This window comes from Camelus ferus, chromosome 24, assembly GCF_009834535.1.
Source record: "Camelus ferus isolate YT-003-E chromosome 24, BCGSAC_Cfer_1.0, whole genome shotgun sequence".
In the NCBI taxonomy this organism is placed as follows: Eukaryota; Metazoa; Chordata; class Mammalia; order Artiodactyla; family Camelidae; genus Camelus; species Camelus ferus.
Window position 1 is genome coordinate 556,326 of NC_045719.1, and position 26,927 is coordinate 583,252.

Below are 26,927 nucleotides of genomic sequence, written 5' to 3' on the forward strand. Positions count from 1 at the left end.
TTCACGCCCCACCATCTATGCAAAGTGCTCCCCAGGGACACTTCGTAACACCCAGACACACGGGATTTCCAGAGCAAAAAGTAGCCTCTGTGGATGTGAATGGATATTAAAAATTTTTAAGTAACAATTAAAAAATTAACCACATGAAGAAAATAACCAGGGAGACCCAGCACAGCAAAGCAGCAGAACCAGCAAAGAACTGGAGATAATCTGAAGTGAGTTATAAAACAAGGACATTTTAAATCTACCTGAGAGTCTGTTTAGAGGGAAATGCAGAAGATTTTGGAAGCAAAGGTGAGCAAAAAAAAAAAAATGTAACTTCGTCAGCCTGCTAAAGCTCAAAGTTGGGGTATTAAAACCATCTGGAACTAAAATATTAACCAAAGACAAAATGACTCAAGCTTCCTGCATTGTTTGGGAATAGAGTGACGCTACTAATTTTATACCTGAGTAACCAATTTGAAACAAAAAAGGAGGGGGAAATAGAAATGTGTAGCTGCCAGACTAATGCAGATGCAAAAGGAGGAAAGAAAAATTTAACCTGTCCAGTAGGAGTCCAGAAAGGTGGGAAAAAACAGGAATTGTAAGGGACACTATAACATGATTGAGGTTGAAGACTGAAAAATAAAAAGATGGAAACAGATATTCCAGGAAATTACTAAACAAAAGAAAAGCAGACAGACAGTATTAAGATCAGCCAAATACCTTTAAGACAGCAGGGGTAAAGAGACCTGTTACTAAAGAAGGAAACGTCTCACTGAGAAGGTAACGGTCCGGGGCCTGAACACACAGCGAGCCCGAGCGGCAGGAGGCCCTGGGCAACAAGGGGGCACAGACACCTCGGTCAGAGGCCAGAAGCAAACAGAAGCGCTGGTGCTCAGAGCTAGAGGGATGGGCCCGAGCCAGCAGCACCTTTGAGAGCCCCGCATTCGAGACACAGAGGAGCCGCTCCCATTACACACAAGAAGCGTCACCTTGACGGGACAATCGTGTTCTGACCACAGTGGGGAACAGCGCTATAAATGTACTTTAAAACGCACAACAATCTAAGTCCCAGAAAAGGCGATCCGAAAGCCTTTCTGGCCAACTTTACTACCTAAATCTTTAGCAATGTGGATAAAATAGCTAACTGACTATGTTCATCACTTCTGACATGTAACACAATATTCAAAAAATTACATAAATTTAGAAACAGCATTCTTTCCACTCTCTGGTCAATCGGCAGGTGAACGGCTCTTCCCTCCAACTCTAGTGAGGAAGGACTGACAGACGTCACTGCAACAGGGCAGTCGGATGGCAGGACCGCGGGACAGTCAGCAGGACAGTGGCAGCTGACGTCCGTTTCCCACACAGAAACAACAGGAAACAAGGGAACAACTCCCCAGCCCGTGATGGGAGCGCTCAGGACCGCTCTCCACGCACCGCCAGTGGCGCTGCTGTGGTCGCCACACAACGTCCCCAGGGTCTGGGTGTCTCGACAATTAACGGGCCCCCTACGCACCAAGCACAGCTCCGTGAGGGAGCGAGAGACACACTTCCCGCCACCCGAGCAGCTTCCACTCCGGGAGCCAAGAGGAGCACAGTAACAACAGCCAGGGGACATCCTGTCTGCCAAATGCTGCAGGTACCAGACAGAGAAGGCAGGCAGGCCTAGGGAACATGGGGCAAGGGGACGGGGCCCGCGGCCACCCGAGAGCACACCTGGAAGGGCGCCCCAGCTGACACTCTGTAAGCCGTCTTCAGGTGCATCCAGGCTGGGTCCACGGCACTTCTCCAGTCTCTACGAGATGCTCACTGATCACGGCTCCACCAAAAACGGGCAGCTGTGTTCTTTACCCTGTACACATATGGTCAATATCTCCCCACCTCACCACTCACCATACTGTTTCTTAAAATGATGTTGAAAAGGCTATGTAACATCTAACATTTACAAACCACCGGGAATAATCACTGGATCTGGTTAAATTTTAGTCCCCTTTAGGTCAAGTGACCTTTCGAAACGTCCCAAACTAACATCCACTCAAGTAAAGTCAATGGTAAAGCTAATGCCTTACCCTCAAGAAGTGAGTATGAAGCAACTGATTCCTCTCTCCCGAGGGACACTTTTTTGGAGAAGGAAAAATAAGCCTTGTTTTATATGCAGGATACAGGGTCTTGCCTGACTCTATGTAAAATTTCAGCCCAACCAAAGTAGGGGGAAAAAAACCAAACAGCTGAAGAGCCAAGGAGTGGGGTAAAATCATCACAGAGCATCACTGCTAGTGAGGGTTCACACTCCAGAATGTAAGGAACACCTACTAAAACTGGTAGTGACACCAAAAACAAGAGAAAAATGGGCAGGAAACGTGAGCAGGTAGGAAGCAGCAGCCAGAACGCCCAGCAGACACGTGAAATGATGCTCAGCGTCACTAGTAGGAGTCCGAGCCAGCAGATCAAAGCAAGGAACTTCACATCCAGGACATAAGCAGACAGGTCAGCATCCAACGATGACAAAGAGCATCCAGGAACACTCACGCCTGTCCTCTGGGAAGTAAACTAGTAGCTTGGCAAGAGCCGGCCAGCATAAAGCCCATGTGCCACAAAATACTACGTGCACAGCGCTACCTGGCAGCTCCCGCGTGAGGCTACAGAAGGCAGCTGACGGTTGTACAGATGCAGCCTCCGTGTCTCCCGGGGAACACTGCTCCCCAGTCAGGTCCGGTCTCTCCTGAGTCCACGCCTCGAGAAGGCTCTCACCGGCCCGGCTGACACCGAACCAGCCCCTACACAGTGGTTCCCAGGCTCATCGTACACTGGACTCAGAGCCCCAGTGACACCTCAGACCAGTGAAACCACAATCTCTGGGGCTGGGACACAGGCATCGCTATTTGTGAAGCTGGTCAGGTGATTCCAACGAGCAGACCAGTCCACTTAATAGGACATATGTGAGCCTCTCAAAATATGACAACCTCAAATACTGCTTAGTTTTCAGGCCTGCTACAAAAATGTAAGAGGCTTAAAGGCAGGTTCAAAAGCCGAGTCAGTGGAATGCCCTGAAATGCAGAAGATTAACAACACTGGTTCTCAAGTGGGAGGACTCCCGTCATGCTGGACACACTTCGGTAGTCACAGCTGGGGAGGGGAGAGACGACTGACAGCTGGTGGGTGCAGCCAGGGGTGCCACCAAACACCCAACAGGGCGCAAGACAGCCCCCACCCCCAGCAAAAACCACCCCCATCCGAAGCGTCAGGAGCACCAAAGCTGAAAACCCTCACCAGGCACAAGCACCACAGAGCAGCCTGAAAGACACACAAATGGCCCTTACGCACAAAGGACAGATCACTGGTGTTCATAGCATGAGACCCTCTACAAACGTGCTTCCTTCCTGGGGGGGGTGGACGGAGAGGCATGTGCACCAGGGATAGGCCCCGGAAGGCGCTCATCCAGGCCCAAGGGAGGACGGGGAGGCACGCACACCAGGGCAAGGCCCCAGAAGGCGCTCATCCAGGCCCAGGGGAGGACGGGGAGGCACGCACACCAGGGCAAGGCCCCGGAAGGCGCTCATCCAGGCCCAGGGGGAGGACGGGGAGGCACGTGCATCAGGGCAAGGCCCCGGAAGGCGCTCATCCAGGCCCAGGGGGAGGTGCCCACCCTCATCCCTACACTGCACCTCCAGACACAGTGACAGCTAGAGCTCTGTGGAGTGAGACAGCCACGCAGCAGCAGCTTGGAGCACATCGGTGAGGTTACACTGCGTCACGGTCAGTGGCCTCCCCGCTGCCCCGCTCCTCCCATGCTGTGCCCTCCTGTCCCTCACACTCCCTCATCTGGCGCCACGTTCCATTCCGATTCCACTCACAACCAAGACAATCTGCAACCCCTGGTGAGCTGTGACGGCTACTGATACCAGCCACATCCTCCCCAGGCCAGGCACTGGGGTGCATTTAAAACCCTGGTGTTATTCCACTGTCCTAAAGGGGCACAGATCCAACATGTGCTTCATTACCCACCCTAGGCAAGACCTAATTTCTTTCACTTTCAGAAAGAAGAGAAACTTCTATAAAATAAATAACAAGTTCATACTGTACAGCACAGAGAACTATATTCAGTATCTTATGGTAACTTATGGTGAAAAAGAATATGAAAACAAATAGATGTATGTTCCTATATGACTGAAGCATTGTGCTGCACACCAGAAATTGATGCAACATTTAAACTGATTATACTTCAATAAAAACACGTATGAGAAGAAAAGAAGAGAAACTTCAACGAGCAAACAGTCTTCAGGTGCAGAGGAGAGGAGAACGTGAATGTGGATCATCACGTTACACGGTGGAAACCAGCTCGGGGACAGGGTTTGCTATACTTTGCTTACAAACACCTCAGCAAGTGTATCCGTGCTTCTGTAAAACAACAGAAGCAATTCACAATCGTGGAGTAAGAAGACAGGAAGAGCCAATGTTCAGCTTGACTGTCACTTCCTGGTACATTCACCCACAAATTCATTTTTCCCAAATATTACTTCCAAGGCTAACAGCCTCACTGAAATGCCAGGTATGACAAAGATCTGCTAACAGTCACCTCAATCACGGGGGTCTCGGCAACGGCGGTGAGAACGACCCTGCTCGCCAAGGCTTCCGCCTGTATGATTGCCTCCGCGTCTGCTGAAAACGGCCAGGAAGCAACACTGAATATGCACCTGAAGATCCCAGGACGGGAAGGCATGAAGAGCACCTTTATCTCTTCTGTGGACTGAGGTCTTACGATGACTTGATTCTTGAAGACTAAGCAAGGATATGCTGAAAGATCCACCTAAAGAAACAAAAGAGCCACACGGTCCATTAAGAAGCAACTTCACACTGAAAATTAAAAAAGCAGAACCAACCACTTTAAGATTCCCCGTCACTCAAATTACCCAGTCTAGATGTTTATCACCTCTTCAAAAATACCCAGGCCTTGTAACTCATCGTCTGCAGATGCACAGTTAGTCAAAATTGGGAAGACTTTTGAAAACAAGTTGCCTATACCTCACTTTCCTTGAAAACAGCAGCACCTTGCTACCCCCCCGGGCTCCCACCCGTCCAGTCCCGTCCCGCCCCCCGGCCCCGGACAGCCCTCCAGGCCCACCCCCTGGCCTCAGACATCGACCTGGGACCTACCCCCCAGGTCCCACACCTCAGCCCCGGACAGCCACCCGGGCCCCACTTCCTGGCTCTGGACACCCCCGAGGACCTGACCTCTAAGATGCTGTGTGATGTAGGGGTTACACTGATCTCCAAGGTTCCTCTCCTAAGGCCTCCAGGTCTGCGATCACAACTCAATCCAGCTCCCTCCCTCACTGTAAACGGGGACCTTCTTTTCCACGCCCACTTCCAGGGCTGACATCACATCTACATGCTCCTAAGAAGGACTCCAATCTCCCCTCCTTCCACCTCAACCCTTCCTCCAATCACCTGCTTTTCCTCTAAGCTCAGAATCAGAGGGAAGGGCTGGGAGAGGGGCAGGGAGAGCAGCCTTACTTCACCAGGTAAAGCACGGGTATCTCCAGTAAGACAGGAGAGCAAACCCCTCTACTGAGGTTGGTCTGCAAGGAGCCGCCCTCCCTGCTCACCACATGCAAACGGTCGCTGTAACTGGGAACAGAGACCCAGAGTCGAGAGCTTCAGTGGCTGCAACTGACCATGTGAGACCCTTGCTAACAGGTTAGAACTGTGTATCCAGGTATTTCAAAAGATCACATAAGAGCACCATCAGATAAACTACTCACAGACTTCGCTTACTAAATGAAGGCAAGGTCCTAAGAACAACTTGTTTCTTTTTCGCCTTTTTTGGACAAATGACAGTAACTTATATTCAACCACATTTAACAAAACCAACAAGTAGAGACCAGAAACTCAGAGCTCCAGTCAGTGGTTTAAATGCACGAAAAGCACATTTGCATGACTTTATAAATGAGTAATGATGAAATACAATGACTAATGATACTAACTGGTGAAACTGAGAAACACCCAGCGGTCACGTCTTAACACCACAGGAACCACCACAGGAGGACTCCGCGCAAGGGATGAGCAGGGACAGGCTCCCGGCGCAAAGGCAAGCAGCAGGGAGGGAGAACCCAGCACGCGTTGACGCGCCGCCGAGTCAGAGGAGGCAGACGGACATCCAGGGCTCACCTTCTCCCCGTCGACACTGACGCTGAGAACCCTGACGCTGGCCTGGAGCCAGCGGTCGCCGGGATTCAGGACGCTGAGGAGGGTCTGCGAGGCGATGCCCACACAGCACGCGTGAGGAAAGCCCAGCGCCTCCGGCAGCCTGGCTGGGCCTGGGGGGTGGGGAGAGCAGAGTCAAGCCCACGTCCAGCGCGCAAGCAGAAGCGGAGCTGGCCACGCGGAGCTCCCGCAGAGATGGCCGCCTGGACCCAGGCTCCGTGGTCCAGTGCCCAACTCCCTGCAGGGCTCCTGAGCGGTGGGTGAGCTCTGCGTGGGCAGGTCGGTGTCCTCTCTCGGCCGCATCCAGCCCATGAGGAAAAACAGTTAAAACTGATCAAATCCAACAAAGCGCAGCTAATCAGCTCTTAGTGTCACTGCCTATCAGTGACCGCCCCTTTTCTCTTCTGTAATCACAAGCCACCACCTAACCCGGTAAGAAGGGACAGAGGCTGTGACTTATACTTTCCATATGGTGCCAAGTGCCTCCCCACCCTCACACGGGAAATTCACGCCGCAGTCGCCTCCAGAAGGAAAAGGGCAAGACGCTGGGGGGCAGGGGTGCCGTCTCTCACTAGCCCAGGTTAACCCCGGGCACTCAGAGCCAGCAGGAGACTCGCTCCTTCAGAGAGGTGATCCTAAACAGACGCTTCCTACTTGAAATAACAATAGAAATCCAAGTCCAGAGAGAAACAGAAAGACAGAGGCACTGAGAGTTCCACTTGCTAAGTTTTCAGGTTTTTCTAAAGGCCACTCAGGGACACTTGCACAGAAGTATATTATGGTCTATGTTCCAAATTCAGGATAAAGAGAAAAACTTACAAGAAATTCAGGCCAATCAGCATCCCCTAGAAACAAACTAGTTTTATGGCCCCAATTGAGAAAACTCCATTTTTAAACAGCAGGAAAGAGAAAAAAAACACCTTACCGAACCCTGACATCACTCCTGAATCCCACAGGCCAACTCCACAGCGTGGACCGACAGACCGCACAGGAAAAGGTTTCGCTGTGCTCAGAAGGTTCTGGCTGAAGGTGCTGGAACACGGGTGACAAAGGGAAGAGGTCCCCATGAATCCCGAGCCGGTATCTCGTCCGAGACAGATGGGGTTCGGAATGCGCTCTCCCGGGGGCGCACAGTGAGGACAGCTCCCCGAGGAGCCACAGGCCACAGTGCTGGCAGCCCCGCCCCAGGGTGGAGCAGCTGTCCCAGCTGAAGGCAGGGCATCCAGACACTGCTGGGCACAGGGAGCTGCGGTCGAAGGACTTTGTGCCGGAGCCGTGGGGACCGGGAGGGGCATGCTGTGCATCTCAGGAGCAGAAGCGAGCGCCACGGTGCAGGGGATGGGGCCGCACTGGTCTCCAGAGGCCACCTGGTGAGGCCCCCGGCAACTGAGTGCACTGCCAGTGGCTGATGTACCTTCAGAAGCAATGCCTTCACCTCGGTCCACAGATCCCTGGCATGGCGTGGGGAGGCGCGGCACCGCCGGCACGGCCGGGAGGCTGGGGCCTGAGCTGCTCAGCCGCGCCAGGCTGCTCTGGTCCGATTCACTGGGGTCTGAGGTCAAACCTACTGCGCTGGTTTCTGATCGGTCCTCACTTTTGGAGGCCAGCTCTCCACTCCACCTCAAGTTAGGTTTTACATCTTCAGGGTTGCTGCTCAGAGAAGTAGTTTCAGTCACCTTCCCCGTATCCACGTTCTTCTGGATAATGTACGGCAAAGCCCTTTTTCCTCTACTTTGAAACAGACTGTCTTCCCTCAACACGTCCTCGGCCTGTGCCTCCGATGGAACTGGACTGCACTGGACGATCGTGGTGCTCAGCTCATTGGTGACGTCACTCTGTGGGACAAAAAGGCTTAGAAACCATCCACAGATAAACTGAACGTTACAAACTCAAACCATCTCATAGAAGGTAAAACAACACAGCTCTAGATGACATTACTGCTCTGGAAAAAAGCTGGCTCATACACAGAAAGGTAGCTCTGCAGCTGTGAAACGCAGGATTAAAAGTTAGAGAGTCTGCATTCATTGTTCTGTAGAAACAATTACAAGGAGACTGAAAAGGAGGCATTACCCATCTACGGGCCAGAAACAAGTACCTGAGTTCAGTCACTTTGGGGGACCGATTTAGCACAGTGACAGCGCAGCAGAGGGGGCCTCCCTGCAAGCCCACCAGCCACATGCAGCTCAGTCCGCGCTGCACACTGTCAAGCCACGCAGCACCCCAGGCGGGAGCACTCCAGCTTCTCCCACAAGCTCTCCCAGGGCTCTCTGCTTCCCTCCTGCTGCCACGGCCACCACTTGGTCTCAGCCTGGCTGTCTCTTGCCTCCCTGGCTCTGGCAGCCTGGGGCCACACCTGCCTGGCTCTAACCGGCCGTCAGTGCCCCTCCATGGCCACGAGCTTCCGAAACATTAACACAAATCATGTCTGCGTCCTGCTTCAGAGCCTTCACACTCCCAAATTCACACTGATGGCTCGGTGACACAGCCCCTCCCTTCTCCCAGACACGAGTCACTGCAGCCATCCAGACTCCTCGGGGTCCCACACACGCGGCACGTACATCGTCATTCCCCGTCTCCCCGTCTCCACTAATTCCAAACAGGCCCCTCACAAAGCTGTGCTGGACATGTCGCCTGGTCAGACCATCTGCCAGAACCTACAGCATGTCTGGCATGTCCTCCACCAGACTGACGGCTCCTTGAGGGCAGAGACTAAAGCACTTGTCCTTGTAGTGCCCACGCAGCATGAGTGGCTGTGTGTGTGTGCGCACACGTGTAAAACAGCAACACAGGTAAAACACAGCAACAGGGATTAGACAGGCCGAGTTTGAGTCCTACACCAGTAAGACTTCAGCGCCAGAAGCCCAACTAAAGAAATAACACAAGTGTTCCCACCTTGTGGCCCTCAAGGCCCCGCTCTGAGGCCATGGAGGGACAGGTGCTCCTCTCTGGTTCCGACACGTACGTCAGCCTGGTCACACTGGCCTGTGGGCACGTCAGCTGGGACGACTCCCTCTCACAGGCGGGCTTCTGAGGATGGGCTGCTGCAGCGAAAGACTCCAGAGCATACCTGGAAGAGAGGACACCTGAGACCTGCCCGCCCCTTCACTCAGCACCGTCTGCACTGGCAGGAAGCGCATCCTGCTCGTACCCCGCTGCCCCCAACACCCCTCCTGTCCTAGCCGCCACGTATGCCAATCCCGGATTCAGTCTTCTTACCCTTAACTGTCCAAGACTGTAAATGACATGCCTGTTAAATGAGGTCGTCTGGTAAATCTGGTAAACTACTGAAAGTCATAGCAGTTTCATTAATAAACTCCACACACAATCACATAACCATGTCAGCTGTTCACTCAGCAAAAATTCACTGCATTCTCGACATAGAGCAGTGAGTAGGGCATTCGACAACTCCTGAGCTCCAAGAGCGAAGACAGAAAAGGAACCGGCGTACAAGTGCAAAGAAGTGGGGGTGGTCCCGGCACCGGCAGGGTGCCGTCTGTGAATACGCTGGGCACAGAATGGCGCAGCAATTAAGAATGCACATCCAAGCCCCCTGACTCGCAGAGTCTCCATCTGGAAGTTAACCCTAAGAGGAAAAATTAATGCTAACTGTACACACTTCACCGAAAGGACAGAGCATGTATCACTATCGACAGTAAAGCAGGCAATCTTAAATATCGAACAGGAGAAGCAGGCAATGGAAACCACTACGCAGCCACTTCAAGTCCTGCCGTTGAAAGCTATCCACTGACTTAGACAGATGGTCATGATATATTAGGGAAAAAAAGACTAGAAAGCAACAAACAGAGACTCCCCCGTGTTTCACACACACACTGCGTTCTGTCAGTCCGTCCCGTCGTGGGGCCAGAGGACCCGGGCTTCTCCTCGAGGCGAGCGCAGTCTCGGCGGGCAGGAAACTGCACCACCCCACACACTCTGCCGTTTAGTTTCGTTCCTTTCAGTTTCTTTCTTTCTTTCCAATTTCCCCACACTGAGCATGTATTTGCACCTACCCTGATACACTTGTCCCAGAAGCTTCACCAGGGGAAGAATGACTCAGCGGAGAAGTGGAAGGCCTGAAGCTGTCCTGGTCGTCCTCAGAGCCACGCCCACCATGCTCAGGAGGCGGGTTCTGCACACCTATCAGAAAGGCACATTTTCCAGTGAGAATAGAGAAACCCCACTCGGTGTAAGTCTGTGAGCGCAGCCGGCTACTCTGACCCTTACCGACGTGTCCAGGTGAGGTGACACGCCCAGGAGAGACGAGGTAGGGGTTTCCACAGGCCACGTGCTTCCCGCCGGTGCTCATCTCACTGCCACACTCGCGCTGCGTGGGCTCCTGTCCACCTCTGCGTGAGTCTTTGCGCTCCTCAGACAGCCACAGGGACGCCACCCTGGGGCTCCTGACCAGTGAGTAACTGCTGGACGTGGGGACGGGCCCCAAGGCGACCCTCTCACCGTCCCCAGTACCTGGTGACCTGCAGTCAGCGGATCGTGTCTTCACATGGGCACCTGCACCCCCACGCTCCCCTGTACTTGTAAGAACGGAGCTCATGGCCTCAACTGTCCTTAGTGACATCTGGCTCTCGTCCCCTCGGTTTCCACCACAGAAAGCAGCTGCTGTGTTTGCCTCCAGCCCCCACACACTTGCGCCAGCAGCACCCCCGTCCACTGCACGGATGTTGTGTGGAGTCCGTTCTCTGGGCAAAGATAAATCCCATATGTCAGACACACCCGCTCTTGAAAGAGTCTCCAGGCCACCTTCACATCCACTGACTTCCGTCTTCCTAAGGTATTTCTCCATATCGAGGGTGCTGGACCCACCACTTCTTTCCAACTCCCTGGGTAAGAAACCAGACTTGGTGGGACAGCCCTTCCACGTGTCATGCTCCTGAAACGTCTTCTCCCTGGTTTTATTGGAAAGTGCCCTGATCATGGCGGCGAGCTGGGACGGGTCAGCGCTTGCCGACGCGTCTGCAATGGCCGCAGCAATGGTGCTGACCCGCAGTACGGAGTCGCCTCCGCTGCCCTTGTGCCTCTGGGGCTTGCTGTCCACGAAGAAAGTGTCCTAGAAATGAGAACATTCACATCAGACACACTGACCTCAGCTGCACAGACACGCACAGAGCAGTGCAATCTTCCTGGGTAAGCACCACAGGAGACTAACAGCAGCAAGAACTCAGTGGTGCGCCGCGAACACCCTAACGAGAAAAGACAGCTGCTGCCAACTCGAGTGCAGCGCAGGGGGTTACGTACAAAATCAGAGCATCAGTTGCTTAAGAAAGTCTTTGGGAGTTAAAGAGATGCTAAAACTCAAGTGGAAACTAATTTAAAACCAGAAACTTGAAATACTGATGGTGAGTCACCAGCGAGCCACAGTGAGTGCAGGGCCAATTCTCAGTATGTCACTCAATGTCAGAATTGTTTACAAGCAACATGTGAGGAGGAAGCACATGGGGCCGACAGCAAAGCAACATACACTAATATTTACAAATGCAACTCAAGACATCCGCCTCCAGGAAGAGCAGGCAAAGGGATGCACACCAGCTCCCACTGAGAGCAGCCAGGACTGGGCAGCACATCCAAAACCACCTCCTAGTGGCACTGGAGAGCTCAAAAAGGAGCACAAAACGGTGGCGCCAAGCTCCGGGAGAAGAAAGAGTCCCCCAGAGGTGAGCCCAGTCCCGGGATGCCGCGCCAGGTCGCCCAGCATCGGGAGTAACACGCGACGCCTGTAACACAGTGAGCCGCCACGCGGAGCACGGCTGCCGGGGTCAGAGCGGTACACTCTCAAGCTTAGATTTTAAAAACGACAATTCCCAGAAAATTGCAACTTCCTAAAACTGACACAAATTGTACACACTGGAATAGTCCTACAACTATTAAAGAAACTGAACCTGCCATTAAAAGTTACTAAAGAAAATTCCAGACTCGGACGACATCACCAATGTATTCTACCAAAATATAAAGAAAAATGGTACAATCTTACAAAAACTCTTCCAGAAAACAGGAAAAGTGAGACCAGCAAAACCCTAGTGCCAATACCAGACAAGGACATTACAGGAAAGGGCGCTGTCCGCTCATGAGCACAGATGCAAAATTCTCAATAAATTATTCTCACACGGAATCCAATGAGCCCAGCGACCCTTACGAGGGACAGCGGGCCCCGGCCCCCGCAGACAACAGCGGCCCCACAGTCACAGCCACGGGGGTGACTCACCCCCCACCCAGACAGCTGCCAGGGCGCACTGGGCAAGAGCTGCCCTCCCAACAAGCTGAAAACAGACGCAGCCAACAAGCAGAAGGGAACCCTAAAAATCCAATGACAGATGAAAACCAACAGCACCCTCAAATTTAAAGACAGAATACTGAAAAGCTCTCCCTGAGTCAGGGAGATCCGACATCACTTCTATTCAACACCGTCCTACAACGCAGTCAAGTAAGGCCAGACACAGCTGTAAAAGTGAGAGAGGACCAAAACGGCCGTGTCCTCGGAGGGTTCTGAGGATGGAACTGCGTCTACAGACAAGTCCAGTCTTCAGACAACAGTGAGGTCAGCGTGGTTACTGGACATAAGGTGACTGTATCAAAAAACATGTATTTCTGTTTAGCCACAACAAAAGGAGAACTAAGTTAAGAAGGGTAATATTAAAATGCTGTTTCAACAATTTAGGGAAAAATGTAACAAATGACGTGTAAAAATCTCTTCACAAAAAGTCATAAAATACAGAGAGAAATTAGAACCTAAAACAGAGAGAGGTACCTTTCATGGATTAGAAGATTCAATGTCATAAAGAAGTTAATTTTACGGTCCCATGGATTAAACGCAATCTCAAATAAAAGCCAGCAGCGTTACTGTGGCTGGTAGTGGAAGGGAGCAATCTGGTTGTAAAACACATGGAAATTCAAAGAGACAAGAAGGGCCAGGATACACTTTGAGAGAAAAAAAGGGAGGATGTTTCTTCCAGGTTCCAAGACCACAAAAGGACAGTGTTTTAACAGTGTCACAGTCACGTTAGACAGACGCCAAGCGTCCCTCAACAGAAGAGTGACGTAGCAGCTGCAGATGACGCATCACAGAAGAGCGTGCACGACAGAAACAAGCCACCATACTCCACACAGCTGTATCCTGCAGACACAAGTGGAAAAGGTCAAAGAGAAAAATACACGATACTACACGACTTCTCGTACGTAAAGTTCAGAGTGGGTGAAACTGACCGAGTGTCAGAGGACAGGCAGGAGGGAGCAGTGCCCGGGGGAGCGAGGAGACAAAGAACTGGTTTCTGCACCGCTGGCAGCGCTCTCTGACTTGACCTGGGGCGTACAGGGGCATCTGAGTTGTGACAACTGTTAAGCCTGTGTAATAAGCTCTTCTGTATGTTGTTACATGCTGATTAAAACGTGAAGGATATTTACAATAAAACTAAGCGTAAAAAACCCACGTTACGCATTTTTACATGCGATCTTATCTTGATCTTATACAAGAACAACGACCCCGTGCTTTTAGCTTTCCTTCGTGAAAAGCTTACGATACCTCTGTTTGGCCTTTACTGGCAGTCAGTGTCGTGTCATTTACATCCACTTGTGAAACACTTTCCAGTTCTTCAGCCTGAAGTGTCACTGATCCTTCACTCAGTTGTGCATTTACATCTGTAGAAAACACACAATATTCAACTTAACATCTACACACTGCCTCCCAGAAACAATCCACGGATACAGACCACTGAACAGAGCTGCCAGGAAGACACCTTTGTACCTCAAACGTCAGTCATCCTCACAAAAACTTTAAATGTATGTCACCAATTTCGGTCCATTCTTCAAAGTCTAAACTTGAAGAAGACTGAATTTTAATATCTCCCTTGCAAAATACTGACAGATTCATTTAACACTTGTCAGCTTGAAACATTTCACTAATATACAAACTGAATTAAAAAGAGAGTACCTCTTTATAACAGTGGGAAATTAATTATATAAAGAACCTCTCTGTCCCAACTCCCCTGTTGGAATGCGGGCTCTCTGAGGATGAAAGCACATCTTGTACAGTTTTGTAAAGTGTAGCACCAGGCACCGTACTAGTGAAAAGCAGCTGCTAACCGGGAAAGTCTGGTTTTAAATATTCATCACAGACACATACCTGTGGATAATCAAAATCCGAATCTCAAAATCCTCTCTAAAAGTCTACCTAGACAACAAACAGCTGTAATTCATTAACTCAGTAGTTTAATAGGCCAAAGTCAACCAGACTGCTTGAACAAATTATGTATCATGTACTGTTTTTTTACAAAAGGGTTTAGGTGCATTCTGGCTGACATGTTTCTACTTTAGATTGAACAGGCAACATGGGGTTATATAAAAATCGTATCTATAACTAATACTGAAAAAATTCAGTATTATATATACTTTTCCTCATAGAGAACATGATCACACAACCACTAACTTACAGATTTACAAAAGGTCACTGAGAACTTCATTTACTCCAGTACCTGAAGACAGATCCTGGTTCAGAAGAGCCGTTCCTTTTTCCAAGTTACTTCTTGGTGTGTCTGATTCTCTTATTAGAGCAACAGGTTCCCTCTTCTCTGGTGATCTAATAAAATAACCAAACGATGGCTACAAAATAAACACGGCAATTATTTCCTTAATTTTCAGCTGCTTTGAGAAATTCTAAACTATTTTATCTCAATACGGGTAACCTAGCTAAAACGACTTCAACAAAACACTTCAGTTTTTTCCATTTAAACATCAATTTCCAGAGACGAACTTCGCCAAGTCCAGACAGGACCTTCTATTTCCTTACTGCTGTCTTTAACCATCAGAAGGAGTAACGTCAAATAATCTGCCCTTACTGGGCGATTCAAATTACAAGGACCCAGAAACAGCACTTCCTGAGCACCTACTGTGTGTCAGGCAGCTTTAATACCCGTCAGGGACTGGGGTGGGGGTCGGGGGGACAGCTCGGTGGCAGAGCGTGTGCTCGGCAAGCACGAGGCCCTAGGTTCAGTCCCAGTCCCTCCACTAAAAAAGGAAGAGACCTAATTACCTCCCCCACAAAATAAACAAATAAAATACATGTTCTAAAAAATCAAAAAGAAATCATCAGGGACTGACCTATCAGTGACAAAGCAGGAAAATCCTCCTGCCTTTCTGGAACCTACAGAACTTACGAGGGCATCTCACCCTGTACAGTAACTGCATCCTGTGTCCCGTACTGAGAGGAAGCACATCCCTACTGACCCGGATGACGGCTCAGAAGGCTCATGCTCAAGGAGCCTGCTACAGGGCAGGGAAAGCCCGCCTGTCTTTCTCCCAGGACTTCCACGTGGCAGACCTAAGTGTGAATTTGTCAAACGCACTCAATTTTCGAGTGATCCTCACGTGAGGACCTCCTCCTTCGATTCAGTAACTTGAACCGAGTCACATTTCATAACTAACACAAACTACAAATCCCACAGGACAGACCCGTCTGCTCAGGAAGCAGCTCAGTTACTCTCCAGCTTCTGTCGTGTGCCAAAACCAGTCGATCCAGGCAGGAAAATCTGCGTCTCTATTTACTCTCATTTCTTAATTCACTGCAGGTGGGAATCTCAGTTCAGTTCCAAATTTTTCTGTAAACCAACTGAGTTCTAACACCCTGATGTTTTAAATCATACTCTCGAGTGAAATCCAGTTTTAATGCAGACTCCCTCCAACAGCACTGAGCTCCTACATGGAATTTACCTCCAGAGGACACCCGAACCCTTCAGCTGCCCTGTTTCTGTGCTGCTGTCCTAGACCGCAGCCCTCACAGCATCTCCCTTGACGTGCTCTGCCTCTGCCTGCTTCTCCTCCTCCAGGGCTCCTTCTCCACCCAGGTTCCCGTCACACGACCCAGCTGCTCGCAGCCTCCGAGCATGCCTTCCCAGTTTCCCCAAGACGCCCCCGAGCCCTGCAGGGACCCCTAGTGACCCGGCCCTCGTCCACCTCCTCCATTCAACCATCCACCCGCCAGCCAGTCACATGAGCTCTGCCTGCTTCCTGTTCCTCCAACAAGCCACCCCCATTCTCAGCTGCAGGCCTTCACATAAGGCACGGTGTCTTATATGGAAACGCGCTGCCCCTCCCCACCATGCAGGCGCCAGGCAGTGCCTGACCCCCAGGGTTGACGTCAGCCTGACCCCGCACACAAATGGCTTCTCCTCACTCCTTCCCATAATTCAGCACCATCACTTGCATTTAAAAATGTCCTACATGTTCTACATCTTGTTAAAACAAAACTGTTTTTAGACCAGCGGTTTAAAAAAAATGAATCTCTGAATTCTTCCCACCAGCCGATGACACACCCCTAACAGGAACAGGAGACTGAACGCAGGCGAGGCTGGGCTCAGTGGTCCGTGGGCACCATCACACTGACCCTCACAAAGCCCTGAAACTCAGATTCCTCTGTACAAACTGGGAAACTAAGGCACAGAGGGGTTAAGCACATGGGTCCAGGTCATAGAGCTAGGTAAAGGGCAGAGCTCAGGCTGGAGTCAGGGCACGACCGCCCTCCAAACTGAGCTCTGCACCACTGCCCCACCACATCCCTACTCCATCTGTGCTTTCGAGATTCCACACTCAGGCTACACCACCGTAACCCTGAAGTGTAAGGGCTGGTGACTTTAACCACTGTGGGCACACGTCATACTTACTCTCCTCACACTGTGCCCGCCACCGAGGCAACCGAGAGCTTCAGACCTTTGCGCAAAGAACTCTCCTAAGGACAGCCGTAAATAGCTGGCATCATCTTTGTCCAAATCTGATGTGCTAAGTGATCGCCTCAACAGACTGTAATTGACTGAAGCTCCCCAGGACGTGTCCCCGAGGGCAACTGAAGTGTTTCGGGCATCCATATTTTCTTCCTGGAAAGAAAGTTATCGTTTCATTTTATTTCCCCTGCAAGCCCTCTTTTTGTTTTTCTAATATATAAAAATAAAAATTTAATGAAGAAAATTTAAACATTAACATTTTTGAAAAATTTGGACAAATTCAAGCTTAAGCAACTAATAAAGGTACTAAGGTCCAAAAGAAGATAAATTAATTTTTAACACATGAGCTCTGATTTTGAATATATTGCTTTATGAAATACTGATTGCCATTGGTACAAATCTTCAGAAAGGAGCAAATCTTCAACAGAAACAAGCAGCGCCACCTCATCTTACAACCTGGTTTAAGTGTACGGAAGCACCTCTGAAGCCTACGAAGGTGGCCTCAGTGCACTGAACATCACTGTGATACGCCAGTGATTTTCCAGTTAACAGAGCACAAAGGAAGAGGTAGAAACTGGCTAAATATGAGAAAACCCAAGACAATTCTATGCTCACTACACATCTATTCAGAAAGACATGAACACTTAAATGCAAGGAAAACCCTGAACGCCAGTCACTGTCGACACAACACAAACCTGCAGGAACTGGTGCTCTTTGTTAAAGTCTTCCTCGTCTTGCGCTATCAAATCCAAAGCTTCAGCTTAAAAAAAGGACAAGTTTATACAATTACATTATACCAATGCCTAATTAAACACTAGCATAGAAACGCAACTTAGCTAGTTAAGAAAATGAAGTATTTAAGAAATAAAACTGAAAATGTATGTGAAAGCTTCCAGTACACGATGGACTCATCTTACGAAGTATGTAAGTCTGTGGTTCTGACTCTTCTGGTCATGAACACCCACTGTGACTGATCTCATCAGGTGCTAACCTGCCCTAACTTGCTAACGGGGCTTCTGACGAGTGCAGGGACATGTGTCTTGCTAGGGCCTCAGGGAGAGCACAGCCCCAGGGAGCTCTGGGTCCCGACTGGTGGAGACGGTGATGGTCCCCCGGCCTGCGAGCCCCCACCCCAGACACACTCTGAACCCACAGGTCCACGAACCAGCACAGGAGGGCCAGGAAGCTCCTGAAATCACAGGCACTGTATGTGTCTACAAATGTGTCTCCTCCCCTGGTCCACCTCTTTATGAGCTTTCCTATGTCTTGGACTGTAGACGATTTATCTGGGTGGTGATCCGTATCAGCACCTGAAAGGCCTCTCCAGCTCTCCTGCCGGCCGCAGGGCGTGCCCCTGTACGATGCACCTGACTGAATCAGTCCCGTCTTCTATGTGCAAGCTGCTTCCAACCTTTTGTTACAATGAACAATCTGCACGTACATCGTGCAGGTGGAGGCAAAAACCAGGGCCCAGGAGCTGCCTGTCCATGTTCTCTCCATAAACTGTTCACAGCCCCTGTCCAATTCTATACTGAGTAGCAGGCCTTCTTCTTACTGTTTATTAGAACTATTTACATATCTGGGAAATAGGCCCTCAATCTGTAACATTAACTGCAAATTTTTTTTCTCAACTCGATCACTAATTTTTAAAACCTTTTTACCAAAGCATAATTTACATACAAAAAGTGTCTGTTAAGTATACAGCACGAGGAATTTTCACAATCCGAACACATCTGTTTCACCAGATCCACAAGAGGCCTCTGGAGTTTCCTCCCTGAGTGCCCATCTGGATAACCGCGGTCCTCACCTGCAACTCCGCGGGGCTGACTACAGACCCAGCGTGCGTGCTCAGTCAGCCTCGTTCGCTGAATGCACTTGTGAGCCCACCCCACTGAGCGGGGAGCTGCACGCCACCTGCACCCGCTGTGAACAGACACGGCCCGTCCCACAGTCAGCGGGAGTCGCGAGTGTCCAGTCTGGGGCTAAGACATGTCATGCTGCTGTAAATGTCTTCATATGCGTCCCAGGTGAACACACACCCTAAACACTGGGTGCACACTTGGGTGTGGAATGACTGGGTCCTGAAGTATGAAGTTCGTCAAGTTCACCGTCACAAGACAGTGCCAAACAAGTTTCCAAATGGCTTTATCAGTTTACACCCCCACCAGTAACACAGGAAAATTCTATGACCAGTGGCTTTTTCAGTGACAAGGTCCATATCCAGTGTCCAGTCTGTGGCCACTTGTCCTTTCTAAATCAAGGTACCACTGAGCAAGTTCTAACTATAACTTAACCTCCAATTTAAGATTTGTATTTCAAACTAGTGAATATCCTCACTTCAAACCACAATCATCCAAAATTCTACCATTTCTTCTGTTTTCTCCCATCTAAAAGGACTGCATCTTCCCAAATAACTCAGACCACAAACTGTGATCTCTTCTTACCGCTCTACTGTCCTGAAATGCAGTCACTGAATGCTGGCGTACCTCCCTGTCTGTTCTCACTGTGACACCTAGGTCCCCACAACACTGAGGCTCCCTGGGTCGGGGAGAGATGAGGCTGCCGCGTGGAGCCCTGAACGCCAGCCCCAGGGGGTGGGTAGAGGGTCATCAGATGACAAGAGGGCACTCACCCGCCATCAGCACCAGAGACCCACAGGCACTGGACACAGGCGTTCACCTGCGAGGCACGGCCCTAGCTGGGGGGTGGGTGGAAGCCTTCCCCGCACCTGGCCCTGCCCCTCTGGCCTCAGCCCTCCACCTCTTACTGCTCGCCAGCCACACGGGATTTCTGCTCTCCAAATGTGCCCAGGCTGCCTCATCGCCTTCTCTTCACCAAGTTTTCTACACATTGGGAATAGCTCACGCCCCAGATACTGAGGGGCAGAAACTCCACTCAAAAGCCACTTGGGGCGTGACTCAACAGTTACTTCTTCTCTGGACTCCAGGTGACCTGCCTGTCGTCCTGTTCTCTCGTCCCACCCTCCAAGCTGCCGGACAGTCTCCTGAGGGTGGGGCTTTTGTAACTGCTCACTTATCACTGCTCAGGGAAAGGCTCAGCTCCACCTGGCCTAAGAGAGTATGGGTGACTGACTCAAGCCTCTGCTCCTGCAGAGACAGCAGCTAAGCACACCTTCCAGGAGGGGTGTGACGTGGCTGGTTAGGACGTATAGGATGACCTCGGAACACCATGGGACTCACTGAGAGCAGTTTGGGGCAGTGGGTACTGACACACTTACAGCCGGATCTGAAGTCTTCATTCAGCTCATTACTTAGAGACGCATTCACATCTTCTTTATTAAAAGACGTGTAATAAGCAAGATCAGTGACCCATCTGCCCTCTTCATTTTGATACACCACACTCTGTGGTGGATCCGTATCTAAAAAATAAAATTCCAAAGACACCCTAATGGCACATGCAACAGATAAAATGATGTAATGTTCTTAAAAATTTTTATTTAGTTGACCTATCTTAGTTATCAACAGTACTGAAATCTGCCCAAAACTAGCTAGAGAAAGAAAAATCTACTTTCCCAAAAGAAAACTATCAATGTGATGGTGGAAAAATCAGCCTTAATCCCAGTAAAAGTCCGCAATGGAGGGAGGAGGGAAAGGCTGACTCTTAAGACTCAGGCACGTTTCCACTAGGCTGTGAATAAAGACACCACAGAGGACTTTAAACGTTTTACTAGGTAAGTTTCACTTGGAAGCATATTCTCTTCAAAATTCACAAGCACTTCATACGTATTTCTCTACTTTTTTTTTTAAAAAGCCCACTTACGGTCTTTGCTCTTTCCAAAGGACTCGTAATATTCACACGTTCGCCATTCGCCAGCTGGTGGCCAAAGAGCATCAGCGGAACTAACTCCATCGTCACGAACAGGCTTCAAAGCCGCCACGTGCACGTTTTCCTGCGCAGACACTTCCCGAGTCTCGGGGTCTGAACACCCGTCCGTGGGCAGAGCCGTTTCTGCCTCTGCTGTCAAATGCTTACTTTGATGAGGGGACCCTGCCTCCGGCTTTAAAGGGTCCACCAAGTCAAAATCCTCCTTCCTGGCACTTGTGTCATGAAAATAAACAGGATTAAGTTTCGCGTTAGCAGCCCCAAGAGTCTTCACCAGAACTTCTTCTCTTGCACTTTCCTTAAAAATTAAATAACAGAGCGGCAGTAAGTTTCCTCTTTCATAACTCCTTTCAAAAAGAAGTTACGTGGTTTACAGAATGTACTTACTCTAGAAGGGAACAGACTACACAGTATTCACTGTGCTCTTCTAGACTGTACATGAACCAATCACAAAGAATTTACCAAAACCAAAATTCAGACTGTGGTCACGAGAAACATACACCAAGAGATTCAGACACCAAAAGTAGGTCCACACGGTCTTTACATCACAGGATGTCAGAAATGTCAGTTCAATGTTTGTAATTACCACTCGAAGTCTCTTAAAGGATGAGAACCCATTAGTGTGACCAGACTCACAAAACTAATACGCATAACAGACCATGAAAACACAAATATTAACAACTTTGAACAGGAGTAAAACAGCAAATCCTACAAGTGACACTAGAAGTCCAAGAACAACTGCACCGGACGTGGCAGAGAAGCCAGTGCCTCAAAACCACTCCCCAGCATCCCCCGCGGCATTCTTCTGCCCTAGAACCGCAGCTGCCCGGGGGGATCTGTGAGCCCACGGCACCCTCCCCCGACTCCCAGCCTCAGCGGCCGCCCAGCCACCAGGGCAGCCCGACAGCAGTCTTCTCTGCCAGGTCACGTGTGACGACAAACAGCCTTATGGGCAGCGGTTTTCCAGGGTAAGAGACTGAAAGGCGGCCGTTCTAAGTGAAGGGCAAGATGCTGACTTCGAAATAAAGGCCTCGTGCCACCGTTTAGTAACTGGGTGATTTTCCAACAACGTTACACAAAAACTCTGCCTTGTCTCATTCCAGACAACTTAAGGATTCAGATATAAAAGTACTAGGAGAAAATACAGATGGGTAGCTTCATATTCTTCAGTGAGTAACATCTAGCTAAAACACTTCTGTGAGTTACATCGTATCTCCTGAAAAAGATACATCTGAAGTTTAACCGAGGTGGTACCTGTAAATTGTGACCTTATTCAGAAACAGGGTGTCTGCAGATGAAATTAAGTTAAAAAGAGATAAGACCATCCTGGATTCAGGATGGGCCTTAAACCCAAGGAGCAGAGTCCTCAAAAGAGAAAGCGGAGGAAGAGTTCAGAAGGACAGGCCACGTGGGGCTGGAGGCAATGCTGGAGGGGCGCCTGCGAGCTAAGGCACCAGAGCCCCAGGGGCTGGGAGAGGCAGGAAAGAGCCCACGGTGGGAGCTTAGCCCTTTCAACACCTTTATTTCAGATTTTTGGCCTCTAGAACTCAGAAAGTAAATTGCTGCCGTTTTGAGTTAGCAAAATTTTGGTATTTGTTCTGGCAGCCCTGGGAAACTAACAGACACCAGAGGCTGAGATGCATGGGGACAGCAGGTGGAGGCCCTCTGTGGACACGGGGAAGCCACCGTCCACACGCCCAGGAGGCGGCCTCGGGAGAACCAGCCCTGCCCGCACCCGGGCCTCAGACTCCCAGCCTCCGGAGCCTGGAGGAGGTACACATCTGCTGTTTGAGCCACAAAGTTAAATGAAATGCAGAAGAATCAAAATACCTCCTTAACACAGAGAATGTATAAAAACAATAGTTGAAATATGAATATCCCAAAAGAAGAAAAGACAAAGGAAACACAGACCGTCATCTGAAGCTAGCTATTTTTCACACAGGGCACCAGCAAAGACTAAACAGACCCAGCAAGCAGGAAACTAGCTCTCTACTGAGTAAAGCGCCTTAAAACAATCTTGCATGAAGGACACAGTCAGGTGAGGACAGTCTCGGGTGGACAGGGTCTGTGCTCTTCGAGCCAAGAAGGCGAAGCCACAGCTGTGACTATGACCGACCACCTCCAGGACATGACCCACCCCAAAGAGGACAGGACAGCGCGGGGAGGGATCCTGGGTCTGAAACATCTGGAGGCGACCGGCTTTGGGGTTGGGGTTTCCCACGAAGCAGAGCAGCCCCTTGCAGTGATTTACTGGGGAAAAAAAGGGCCCAATGCAGTTGCTGACGGTTTTTAAACCTGAACACGAGATAGGTCTTAGTCTATACTTTGACAGTGTAACTCAGCAAAACTTAAGAGTTAAGGAAATGTGGGGGCGGCGGGGTGCAGAATAAAAGCAATCCAAAGGTCTCTTAGGAGGTGAGGTGTCAGGCGTCAAAGCATCTGACAGTCCCATCCCGTTGGAGTCTCGGGGAAACAGGGAAGTCACAAAACACCCTGGTGGCACACATGCCAGCATCCGCTCAGGCAACAGCTGAGAATCTGTCTGGTGACGATTTAGAGAAAACAGAACGCCCTCCAAGGAACAGAAAAAGAGCATCCTTCACAGAATCTAACCACTGCCTTTAAGATCTGCCATCACTGCATGTACCGCTCAGAAATAAAACATTAAACTACGACACGTCGGCAACTGCAAGACACATGTTGATTTCAGATGCACTAAAACACGAAAAAGATTGATTCATCTTAGAATCAATGAAACACAGTAACAGAAACTCCAAACAGATAAGAAGAACCAGGGACAGAGAGAAGGTGGGAGCAGACATGAACAGTGCAAGGAAAAATGAGAATGAGAACATGAGATAAACATTAAATGAAGTAAAACACAAGAACAAAATCAAGAATGTTAATAATGACACTAAGTGTTAAAGGGTTAACTGGCTCATTAAAAAACTCAGACCACCAGATGACATTAAAACATAAAACCCAGCTACATGCTATTTACAAGAAACTCTCCAAACAAATGAGAAAGAAAAACCAAAGAGACTTGAACAGACGAAAACAAGCACACACCAGGTAAAGAAGCAGCAAGGGCGTCAACACCAGCACCACGAAGAGCAGACGGGGCCAACAGCACCGAAAGGGCGCAGGGAGGGCACCGCCTCTGGAGAGGCACAAGCCCGCCCGGGAGGCGACACAAGTCTCACCGCGTGCACGCGAAGCACAGCAGAGGACTGCACAGAGGAAACACCCTAAAGGTGCAAAAATACTTGCATAAAAATTCAATCAAACTGAAGACTCTGACTGACCTCTTCTAGAACTGACATACCTAGCAGATAAGCCAGAAGTGATCACAGAGAAATTAAATAATGCAATACAGCCTAAACTCAAAAAAAAAAGGATTTAGTTTTCATTCTTCTTATGTCTGTGAAACATATATACGCATTTTACCTAAAACATTTCAACAGGTCCTATTTTTCAGGGCAAGTTCTGAGTATAACCCTGTGCAGGCAGAAATAAACAGCAAGGTAACAAGGAGCAACGTCAGGAAGGCAGCAGAGGAGGCGCTCAGTGGGGAGACAGACACCAACCAGGCCGGTGCTGTGCCAGCAAGAACTCCCGGGAAGTCTGGCGTCTACGTGAGCACTTACGGCTGCCAGAGAAACTAACCTGTTCGTGAGGAACAGGCTTGATTTAATCGGGGGGGGGGAGCCATCAGAGACCCAGCTTAGAGGCCACGTTACAGAACAGCAGCCTCGATCTCACAAGTTCAAGGACATGAAGGAACGACTCCACATGGACAGAACAGAGACAAGACAACCAAACACAAGTGTAATTAAAGCCTGGATCAAGAACAGTACCCGTAAAGGACATCTGGAGACAAGTGGGAAAATCTGAACGGGCTGCATATTAGTCTAAATCACTGTATCAAAGTGAGAAAGAGAATTATGATCATATAGGAAGATATTCTTACCACACGAAGTAAATGCTAAGTTATGTTAGGGCGAAATGTCATAGTATCTGCAACTTACTTTCAAATGATTCAGTAAAAAAGCACGTATGGAGAGACAAAGAAAAGGCACAGGTGGCACGAACGTTCACAACTGGGGACTCCGGACTCTGGATAAGGGGGCGTGGCTGCTCACGGTGCCAGTGCCTTCCCTGCAGGGGAGGGGGAGGGAAGAAGCAGCAGGAAAGGACAGGACAGGCATTTCTCTCATCAGTTTACATCTGGGAAAAATAGAGACCGAAGAGCACCAGAAGCTTAAGCTCTATGTCAATATCCACTGAGACCTGTAACACCTCTTGCCAAACTTCTGAAGAACCATGAAGACAGGGATGTACCTGACTAGGACCACTTGTAGGTAACGTAAAACAGACTTCCGGAGGCTCCTGTCCTTCAAGGTCTTCATATATCATTCCTGGAATCGCCAGTTGCTCAAAATAAGCTTCCAAATGATCGTCATAGAACTCTTCATCATCAATATCATCATCTGTTGGTAAAACGGAGAAAAACAGGGTAGGCTTTGAAGTAGTGATTTAACTGTAAGTCATATTTAATCAAAACAGTGAGAAAACATAGGTCTATAGCCTGTGTTATTTTGTCTTAATATTTAACGTGAAAAACTATTACAATTTCAGTCTACAAATCATTACGAGCATTTAACACAGACTAAATATTAAACCCTCATTGAGAAGACAGCACAGAAGTAAGTCCTGGCATATGTGGAAAGTTAGGATACAACAAACGTGGCAAAGATCAGTGGGAAAAGGGCAGATTATTCAGAAAGTGGTGTAGGAAATGAGCAACTCGCAATAAAAGACAGAGAGACTTCCCACAGGAGAAGTTAGAGCAAATTCCAGGTGGATTAATGAAACCTCAAACAGTATCCCATTTTGAAAAAGAAATGAAAAAAGGTATAACGAAGCTGAAAATTAATAGATATGATGAGAAAAAAAAATTCAACCTCCAACAAAACCAGGAAGTTGCAAATAAACAAATAAAACAACAATGCAGTGATTTTCAACGTTCCAACACCCAGCCCAGCAAGGGCAGGACAAAACTGCAACTCTCACTCATTCACAATGCTGCCGCAAGCTGTCCCTGCCTTGTCAAGGGGGTGATTCTGCAATCAACAGAAAGAGCCTTAGAAATGCCATCTGCAGCAGCACGGATGGACCTGGAGATCATCCTTCTAAGTGAACTAAGCCAGAAAGAGAAAGACAACTACCATATACCACTCATATGTGGAGCCTACAAAGACAAGTGAACTTACTTACAAAACAGAAACAGAGTCACAGAGAACAATCTCACAGTTACCAAGGGGGAAAAGGGTGGGAAGGGATAAACTGGGAGTTCAAGATTTGCAGATACAAACTACTACTATATATAAAATAGGTAAAAAACAAGTTCCTACTGTAGAGCACAGGGAACTATATTTGATACCTTGTAGTAACTTATAATGAAGAAGAATATGAAAAGGAATATACATATGTACATGTATGATTGAACTATGGTGCTGTACACCAGAAACTGACACAACATTGTACACTGACTGCAATTCAATAATAAAAAAGAATATATTTTATTCAAACCAGGAAAAAAATTAAGAGCCTTAAAATTAAGGACTCATAACCTGTGATGGAATTATTTCATCTCAGTCTATCCTACTAAAACGAAGATCGGTACAAATTCACATCAACAATTCTATAATCCAAACATATCTAAAAACCCTGGCCTCCAAACCTGTCCTTTCTGCACTCAGCTCAGCAGCCTGGCCCTCAAAGCCATGACTAATTTGGTCCCGACCTTCTGGACTTAGCCCCCAGTTCAGAGCCCCCCACCACCACCACCCGGTGCTACAGACCTGCACACAAGACCACGGCTGTTCCTCACACATGGGCCATGCGCCTATCCACCTCTGCTGAAGCTGTCCCTGCTTCTTGAAATGCATTTCCTTCCCGCACCCACATCAGGCCCCTTCTTCAGGGGAAAACCACGCCCCCATCACTAAGGCCCCTTCCTCAGTGAGAATCGAGCCCCAGCCTGTGCAGCTCAGACGCTGCGCACTTGGCAGGTCTCCTACCACACGGCCTCCTGCTGAGCGGCACTGAGCTGACCTTCAGCTGAGAACTAAGCGTGGTCCTACAGGTCGCTGAACAGGAGAAGAAAACCCC

General features: G+C 49.2%; 1 protein-coding gene across 4 annotated transcripts in view; it reads right to left on the minus strand.

The window, feature by feature from the left end:
* CEP192 (centrosomal protein 192) overlaps window positions 1-26,927 on the minus strand; it is a 70,525-nt gene that overhangs the window by 30,444 nt on the left and 13,154 nt on the right. For 3 of the 4 annotated variants that reach the window (XM_032467379.1, XM_032467380.1, XM_032467378.1), the window contains exons 8-20: window positions 25,095-25,243; window positions 20,691-21,051; window positions 20,149-20,289; window positions 17,606-17,670; window positions 16,854-17,063; window positions 14,670-14,796; window positions 13,721-13,836; window positions 10,414-11,254; window positions 10,200-10,326; window positions 9,082-9,256; window positions 7,115-8,024; window positions 6,154-6,302; window positions 4,562-4,792 (exon numbers count right to left, since the gene is read on the minus strand). In XM_032467379.1, coding sequence (XP_032323270.1) covers window positions 4,562-4,792; window positions 6,154-6,302; window positions 7,115-8,024; window positions 9,082-9,256; window positions 10,200-10,326; window positions 10,414-11,254; window positions 13,721-13,836; window positions 14,670-14,796; window positions 16,854-17,063; window positions 17,606-17,670; window positions 20,149-20,289; window positions 20,691-21,051; window positions 25,095-25,243 — 3,602 coding nt within the window. The remainder of the gene's footprint in view (window positions 1-4,561; window positions 4,793-6,153; window positions 6,303-7,114; window positions 8,025-9,081; window positions 9,257-10,199; window positions 10,327-10,413; window positions 11,255-13,720; window positions 13,837-14,669; window positions 14,797-16,853; window positions 17,064-17,605; window positions 17,671-20,148; window positions 20,290-20,690; window positions 21,052-25,094; window positions 25,244-26,927) is intronic. The other variant, XM_032467381.1, reaches the window with a different exon arrangement.